Genomic DNA, 9,256 nt, shown 5'->3' on the forward strand with positions numbered 1-9,256 from the left:
ACGGCAGCTATGCCGTAGTGCGCAGGCGCGGCGTTTGCCCCGCCCCCACCCCCGGCGGTTGGGGTCGAATCCAGAGGGGAGCGGCGGGACATTGAGAAGATGGAGTACAACGGATTTAGACAGCGTAAGTTACGTACGTGGCTTCAGTTTCTCTATAAATTCGTTGTTCACGCGACGGCGGAGGCAGCAACGAAAGATTTTATTTTCCCCATTTGCGGAAAATCAGCATTAGGAAAGAGATGTAGTAACTGCTGCTTCCCCACCTCCCCCCCCCCCCCCCCCCAGGACAGGGAAGGGGAATGGGTGATTCCCATAGACACCCCCCACACTGAGGGAGGAATGGGTGATTCCCATAGACACCCCCCACACTGAGGGAGGAATGGGTGATTCCCATAGACACCCCCCACACTGAGGGAGGAATGGGTGATTCCCATAGATATCCCCCCACACTGAGGGAGGAATGGGTGATTCCCATAGATATCCCCCCACACTGAGGGAGGAATGGGTGATTCCCATAGACACCCCCCACACTGAGGGAGGAATGGGTGATTCCCATAGTTTTCCCCCCACACTGAGGGAGGAATGGGTGATTCCCATAGATATCCCCCCACACTGAGGGAGGAATGGGTGATTCCCATAGACACCCCCCACACTGAGGGAGGAATGGGTGATTCCCATAGACACCCCCCACATTGAGGGAGGAATGGGTGATTCCCATAAACACCCCCCACACTGAGGGAGGAATGGGTGATCCCACAGACACCCCCCGCGCTGAGGGAGGAATGGGTGATCCCACAGACACCCCCCGCGCTGAGGGAGGAATGGGTGATCCCACAGACACCCCCACACTGAGGGAGGAATGGGTGATCCCATAGACCACCCCCCCACACACACACGGAGGAATGGGTGATTCCCATAGATATCCCCCCACACTGAGGGAGGAATGGGTGATTCCCATAGACACCCCCCCCACACTGAGGGAGGAATGGGTGATTCCCACAGACACCCCCCGCACTGAGGGAGGAATGGGTGATCCCATAGACCACCCCCCCACACACTGAGGGAGGAATGGGTGATTCCCATAGATATCCCCCCACACTGAGGGAGGAATGGGTGATCCCACAGACACCCCCCGCGCTGAGGGAGGAATGGGTGATCCCACAGACCCCCCCCCCACACACACACACTGAGGGAGGAATGGCTGATTCCCATAGACACCCCCCCCCTACACTGAGGGAGGAATGGGTGATCCCACAAACACCCCCCACGCACAGGGAGGAATGGGGGATCCCACAGACACCCCCCACACATCTCTACATCTGGATGGGGGGAGGGGATGGTGGTGGTGTGGAATGGGTGATCCCAGAGATATGCCTCTCTGGGAACAGACTGCAGACTGAGAATTGAGATTTCCCACATACACCACCAAAGCTGATGGAGGTTGGAGAAAGTGAGAACGCGATAGTCCAGCAACTTTTCCATCACAGAGGGTGGTTTGTACGTGGAATGAACTGCCAGAGGAAATGATAGGTGCAGGTACAGATACAATATTTAAAAGTCATTTGGACAGGTACACGGAAGGGAAATGTTTAGAAGGATGTGGTCCAAATGCAGGCAAGTTTAATTTTAATTCGGGAAACTTGGTCAGCATGGACGAGTTGAACCAACCGGCCTGTTTCCGTGCTGTATGACTCTCTGACTCAATCTCCGACAGGTCTATGGGTTGGGGAGGTGGTGTTGCAGAACAGAGTACCTTGGTGCAAATTTTCCGAGACTCTGGGTGAAGTTGGATGTGCTGGATCCCCAGATTGATGGTGAAAATAGGATTGGATAACATTAATTAGACTCTGAACTGGCTGACAAACATGCCAAAAACTGACAAAGCAATTAATAAGGATGGAAAATTAGTGAAAATCAACACAAATACAATACTATGTGACTGTATCACTTCATAAAGGGATTGATGAGAATGAAAAAGTAGCCCTTGGACAAAAAAGCAACTGACATTCCTTCACTGCTGCTCAGTCAAAACCCGGGAACTCCCTCCCTATCAGTTTTCAGTGTCCCTATATCACATGGATGCAATATCACAAGAAGGGTCTTGCTATCGCTATCTTTAAGACTAATTAACAGGGAGGTGGGGGTGAGAAAATCTTGTGGTCATTTGATCAAGCTCAGGATGTTGATGAGGAATTTAATTTTGTCCTGAGTATTAAATTGTACTGCTTACCTGCAACAAGGCCAACTTATTCTGTTGCGCTCAATTCCAGCTGCCAAAATGAGAACAAGGGGACAGATGCACACTACGGGAGACCCCAGTCACCTCTTTGAAGATACCAGTGGGAATCTGGACGCTCCGGGACCAGGATATGAGCACACCGGTGCAAGCTATGGCCATTCCAGGCAGGGCATCCTCAGCGACCCCATGATGTCTAACCTGGCAATGGCATACGGCAGCAGTTTGGCAAGTCAGGGGAAAAACATCGTCGGTCAAAATGTAAGCATTACGGGTTGGCAGGTCAAAATGAAATATTCTCCACACAACATAGGGGTCTTCCTCTTTACTGAACATGCTGAATACTGTACATGTCAACATGTCATTGTGGGGCGGCTCAGTGGATAGTACTGCTTCCTCACAGTGCCAGGGACCCAGATTTAATTCCCACCCTCGGGTGACTGTCTGTGAGGAGTTTGCACATTTTCCCCATGTCTGTGTGGGTTTCCTCCGAGTGCTCTGGTTTCCTCCCACAATCCAAAGATGTGCTGGTTAGGTGAATTGGCCGTGCTAAATTGACTATAGTGTTCAGGGATGTGTAGGTTAGGTGCATTAGTCAGGGGTAAATGTAGAGTAATAGGGTAGAGGAATGGGTTTGGGTGGGATACCTTTAGGGGGTCGGTGTGGCTCTACAGAGCCTGTTTCCACACTGTAGGGATTCTTTGATTCTATGATTACATGGTCCTGTGCTGATAACTGACCTCAAGAACAGACCCTACACCCTGTTTGTTGTTGCTTAACTTGGTCATGCCTTCAACTTATGATATTGCATACACAGCTACTAAAATGTCCCAGCCGACTTCACAACTATCAAACAAGATTGTATATCAAGCTATAATAGATATTATAGTGACCAAATGCTTGATTAGAGATTTGTGGAGGGTCTGAGGAAGGGTCACTCGACCTGATTTTTCTCCACAGATGCTGCCAGACCTGCTAGCTTTCCAGCAATTTCTGTTTTTGTTTGTGTTTAATTAGAGAGATGTTAAACAGCATCATGAATACCGAGAGAGGAATTGAGACACAGGCAGGTTTAGGCAGGGAATTCCAGAGCCCAGGACCAAGTTAGTTACATACACAGTCACTGGAAATCAGGTATATGCAAGAACACAGAATTAGAGGCCTACAGTGCTCTTGGAGTGTTTGGCAAGGGACAGTGCAACAATAGGGATGGGTGAAACCATGAAAGGATTTGAAGGCTAGACTGAGGATTTTAAGATGAGCTATTCCCAGACTAGTTGCTAGTGCAGCCTCAGCAAGCACAGAGTGACTGATGAATGGGACAGTATAAGTTGGAATGTAGGCAGCAGTGCTTTAGATGAGTTAAAGTTTACACGTTGGGTTTAGTTCCACTTCTGAAAATGTGTTGCTGGAAAAGCGCAGCAGGTCAGGCAGCATCCAGGGAACAGGAGAATCGACGTTTCGGGCATAAGCCCTTCTTAGTTCCACTTCTATCTAGTAAATTCCAGTGATGCTGTGAGTGGATGCGTGTAATTGAATTCCACTTCTGTGTAGACTGCCAACTTTTTTTAAAAATCTGGTGAACCTGAGGAAGGGTGAGGGAGAATGAGAGGGAACCATTTGTGCTACAGTTTAAATGGAAACAGAGATGTTTCAGGATTAACCATTTTTCCATGTTAACGTAAAAGAAATGACTTGCCATTGAGGATTATACTTGAAATCAAAAGTGACTGGTTTAAAATTGACATTCTGACAACTGCAGAGACAAAGGGTTTATGTGTTAATAGGCCAGACAATGACAGTATTTATTGGAAGTTAGATAGCCAGTCTATAGGGAGTTATGTCCTTATCTTGAGATAGTAAGTTCGTAGATTTGTTTCAAGATGCTTCAGGATTGGCCTCAGTCATTTTAAGAACAACAGGAAATCCTTTCTTGAGATTTCACAACTACACAGCTGCTTTTATTGAGAAGGCGACTGGAAAAGAATGGAAAAGGTGAGAAGCTAGAAGTGGTGAATAAAATATCCGGGGTGGAACCCATTAGATACGCTCCAACAGTGCATCCGTGATAAAATACTATAGTAATATCCTCTTGTCAGTAGGAATGCTCCTGTCATTCAGGTAGTAATGCTTAAAATATAGCTCGATGAGATTACAGCTCTGAGGCCAGTACTGTCTAGTTTTTATTATCCCTCTGGAATCCGTCCAGGTACAGTGAACTGCAAGAGAGTAACCATCTAACAGAGGGAGGTTACACCCATGGGAGACCCCAATATGAGCTACCTAGCATGTTCCATGTCACATCACACCTTGCCACTTACTCACTGGGATATTAAGCTCTTGGTCTGGAAGACGACGTAACTATTTGGTGTCCCACAGTACAGGGCGAGATCTGATACCTTAGATCCTGGAGCCTCATTTGCTCTGATCTTTGTCCAGAAATCACTAGGCTCAAGATCCCAGTTGAGGTATCATTTTAAAGAGGCAATGTGTTCCATTCCTCAGTTGGTAGTATTGTACAGTTTGATTAAAAGGTTTTAATATCATTATCACCTTTCATTCTAGATTTTGCAAATAAACCCCTTGTATGGTTCTGATAACCACGTAGAGCAGGGTGATTGAATCATTTTTATTGACTCCTGCAGATTGACCGATTTATTCCTGTGAGCAAATTGAAATATTATTTTGCTGTGGACACCATTTATGTGGGGAAGAAGCTGGGACTCCTCATCTTTCCCTACATGCACCAGGTAAGAGAAGGTGGCCTTTTGCTGGTGATTCAGCTTAAAGGGCATTCATGGGGAAAGCAATACTCCAGAAAGTTGCACAAGTGACGCCATGTCCCACAAGTAAATTAAAGGTTAAAAGATAAGTCATACCTTGAAGCTCACCAGATCATCCCATGGCGATGGGGATTCCTAAATCTTGACCGAGGAGGAGTGAGGGTTTGTGATGTTGGATTTATCACTGTGATTTGTGTGAGATGCTGTGAACAGGTTCATGAGCCTGAACATTTCTCAGATACAGACCTGTAGTACAATCTAGCCTCGTCCCTGAAGAGACATTCTTCTAATATGTGTCCTTCACCCACTCCCCCCATGTTACTTCATCTTGCCGAATTGCTTTGTTAAATGAGATATCCAGGGGCATTCGGCAACAGGAAAATCCAAGTTTCCGCCAGCGCTGCGTCTTATTTCAGGTGGCAGGCGCTCGATAGCCTGGGTAGTAAGTGGTCGACAGTGATGTACCTGAACTACAGCAGGGACATCTGAAGAAAGAGAATTTCAGCCTTGCTGCTGTACCATGGAAGGATAGGCATGTGAATGTTCCTCAGTATCACCACATTCTTGGATCTGGCTCTCGTTTGTGTTGAGGGAGTATTCTTGGTGGTGTTCTTTGTACTTGTAAGGCCTACCCTAGGTTAGCCATAGTGGGGGGGCTGGAGATACCAGTTTGGGAAGTGGACAGAAGACAAGCTAGAAGATCGTCAATTTCCCAACAGAGAAATTTGCAGGAGCAAAGAAAGACTGAATTATTTTGAAGCATGAGGAGACGATACAGTCTCTCGAGCCTTTTCCACTGTTTGGGATGGTTGACCTGCAACCTAACTCCATATACCCATCTTTGCCCCTTATCCTTTAACATTGATAGATAATGAAAATCTATCAATTGTAGTTTTAAAATTAACGATTGATCCATCATCCACTGCTGTTTGCAGAGGAGAGTTCCAAGTACCACTCTGCACATTTAGAAGGGTTTCCAAATTGTGCTTCTGAAAGGTCTGGTTCACGTTTCTTTTAGAGAAATAGTTTCTCCAAATATACTCCATCTGTTCCCCTTAATATCTCGGATACTTTTGAAATCTTAACTTTCTAAATTCCAAATTATACTTTGTATAATCTCTCCTCATAAAATAGTCCTTGGAGTTCAACTAACATTCTGGGAAATCTACGCAGCTCTCCAAAACCAATGCATCCTACTGAAGGTGTACTGTCCGGAATGTTCTCCATACAGACATATTTAAAAATAATGATCTCGGAGCAATGCGAGTAGGCTGGACATCAGTGTATCTCTTCCTGCAGTGACATAGAGGAGGCTTTTCCTGTTCAGCTTACAGCGGTTATGCAATGAGTGCTATCTAACAGATTGATGATTAAGCTCTTTGTTGACAGAATTGGGAAGTGCGATACCAGCAGGACAGTCCTGTGGCCCCTCGGGTTGAAGTGAATGCTCCTGATTTGTATATTCCAGGTAGGGTTACCTCTATGATAATCAGTGCTATCAGTAGTATTAATTGTCACCGTGACGGACAAACCTACTACTGTGGATTTTACCTATAGTCTTTGTGAATCACTTCCAGATGGTGGACACATTTATTACCTCCTGACCAGTATAAGTTAAGACTACAATAGTGTGAAGCTGCCTTTGCTTTGACCTGTAGACTTTACAACATTATCAGCAAAGTTTCCTGAGATTTCAACTTCAGGTCAAGTTATAAACAAGCTTTGGAGTTACAGCTCCTTGTGGGCTGGACACCCTCTGATATTTTCATGTCTGGCAATATGTCTGCATTAGTTAACTATGTACAATATTGTAACCAATCTCAGTCATCCCACCTAACCCCTTGTGTAGTTTCCAATGGGAGCCATGGAAGGTAACCAGGAGCCTTGGTTGCTTCATTGTCTCACACTGAGTTTTAATATTTCCATTATAAGATAGGCATGAAATCCATTAACATGCCACAAACCAGAAATAGAAAGTGGGTCCTTTTTAATCAGGTCAGCTCTGACAGCATATGTGACAGAACATTTCAAGCAGAGATGGTGGTAGTGTCACTGGACCTGTAATCCAGAAGATCACAGTGAAGCTCTGGCGCTGTAGGTTCAAATCCAACTATATTAGCTGGTAAAATGTACGTTTACATTAAATCCAATTAACAAATCTAAAATGTGAAGTTAGGCTGATTGTAGGTGATTATTATGTTGCCAAACAAGATCATTAAATATTGTTGCTGAACTTGCAATAATGATGTTAATTCTGTACAGGATTGCTATGCTATTCTGTTATGGCCATTTCTCTCTCTCTCTCCAGCAATGGCGTTCATCACATATTTATTGGTAGCTGGGTTTGCTCTTGGAACTCAAAGCAGGTGAGAACTCTTTTGTTGGAATATTCACATGATCACTCAATGCTTCACCTGCTTTCCATTCTAACCAGGAGTATTAGTGGGTATGTTTCACTAGATTGGCCTTTGTGATTCAATATAATTTGTCTTTAATTTTTTTGAATCAGGAAAAAGAACATTGGCACTGAAACAGAATTTGCTTGCCATAGGTCATCACAAAGTGCTTTTGAATCAATTACAGGTCTTCAGGAGTACCTTTAATGTAGAGAATGCAGCAGCTAATATATGCACAGCAAGCCCCCACAACAAGTCAGAGATAACCCATTTCTTGGTGTTGTTAGTTGAGGATGATATGTTTGTCTAGTCACAAGGGGAACCCCCCTCAAAAAAAAACTACATAGGTTATTTTGTGTCCAGCTGAGAGGGCAGTTTAGGTCTTGGTTCCATGGATCATCCTAAAAACAGTACCTTCAACACTACAGAACTCTATCGGTACTGCACTGGAACATCAGCTTGAATTCACACGGATGACAGTAGCCAAAGACAAAAGGTCTGAAGCTTTTTGGACAAGAAATTATATGCATATTGTAACACACAAAGTGGTAAAAAAAATTTCAATGCAAGGGGTCAGAGATCATGGTGTTTGTTTGTGCTCTGTGGTGATATGCGCATGCCTCTAGCTGGGTGGAATTGTACAAAAACGGTGAGGTGAATGTAGTTAGACTTATTTCTGAACTCTAGACCTAACAGCCACCTGAACTAGCCAGAATTCTGACTTGACAGCATATTATCAAGGAACCGAATACAAACTTTACAAAACTTCAGTGGTAGGGTAGGGAAGGGATTGGGAAGAAGAGAGGGGTCGAGAAGAAAGCAGGTGTGGGAGGAGAGGACAATATTTTTGAGTTGATTTTGGTACCTTTTAAAAATAGTGACCCCTGACTCTGAAATCCTTCATTCTTGGACATCCTGATTTTCACCAGGGCCTTTTAAGAATGCCAGCATGGCTTATCTGGCCAGCACCATTGTGGAGACAGACATAGCCTATGCCTATGCAGTTTTAATGGTGACGGGCCAGGTATTTAAAGGCTAGTGGTGTTATGGACAAGGCCAGACCACTCAAAACATTCTTAAGCAGACAGCCCAGACCATAACTTTGCAACTTGTTTCAGTAAGTCTACAGTGAAAATTACCCGAGGTTGAGTACTAGATTTTAAAACAGACAAAGGTTTATTCACAAAAGTACACAATGAAACACAAAGAACAGAATAAAGAACCCCCCCCCCAGAACTCAATCTATCCAAACTAAACTTAATTATGCTGTTGTGAATATACAAAACAGTCCCAATAAACAAATTCCCTTTAAAACCCAGTATAAATGAAACACATGCTTACAGGTTGAAGTTGAAGGGCAGAAAGAGAATGAGTTCCACACAGCTCCTTGTTGAACTTCCAACCAGTTCACGACTGAACTAAAACTGCTCAGCTCAGCTAGAGAGCTGACCACTCCCTTTTCTTTATACAGGTCAGTTCGAAAACATGACGACTTTGGTCTGAAATCTCATCTGTTTACAAATAAACGAAAGGCCTCTCAAAAGACTTTTCATCTCTGTACCAAACCAGACTGTTCAGAATCCGGCCCAGTTTATTACCCCTCTGAGAAAAATCAAGGACAGAGTCTCCTTGAGTCAAGGAACAGCTTTTAGAAAAAAAAGGGGACTAACTTTGTGACAGTGGTTTGTAACCCAGCAGAGATGTCCTGAACCAAAAGCTGCCTGAAGGAACATTCTGGAAGGTCAGAAGGTCCTCTTCATGTCCCCCATGTGAAGCTATAGCGCTTACATGCCCACTTATCCAATATAACTGCAAAGCAGCAGTGAACCTTCGGTGATAGT

General features: G+C 44.7%; 1 protein-coding gene across 3 annotated transcripts in view; it reads left to right on the forward strand.

The window, feature by feature from the left end:
- The window catches only part of yif1b (Yip1 interacting factor homolog B (S. cerevisiae)), a 12,772-nt gene continuing 3,516 nt past the window's right edge, over nt 1-9,256 (forward strand). Inside the window, exons 1-5 of one of the 3 annotated variants that reach the window (XM_043680910.2) lie at nt 1-133; nt 2,271-2,497; nt 4,882-4,986; nt 6,409-6,487; nt 7,328-7,385. In XM_043680910.2, coding sequence (XP_043536845.2) covers nt 100-133; nt 2,271-2,497; nt 4,882-4,986; nt 6,409-6,487; nt 7,328-7,385 — 503 coding nt within the window. In that variant the 5' untranslated portion in view covers nt 1-99. The remainder of the gene's footprint in view (nt 134-2,270; nt 2,498-4,881; nt 4,987-6,408; nt 6,488-7,327; nt 7,386-9,256) is intronic. The other 2 variants (XM_043680911.2, XM_087983916.1) reach the window with 2 other exon arrangements.

The sequence above is a fragment of the Chiloscyllium plagiosum genome, unplaced genomic scaffold (genome assembly GCF_037043375.1).
Source record: "Chiloscyllium plagiosum isolate Xiang-an unplaced genomic scaffold, Cpla_swu_hap1 HiC_scaffold_47, whole genome shotgun sequence".
Taxonomy (NCBI): domain Eukaryota; kingdom Metazoa; phylum Chordata; class Chondrichthyes; order Orectolobiformes; family Hemiscylliidae; genus Chiloscyllium; species Chiloscyllium plagiosum.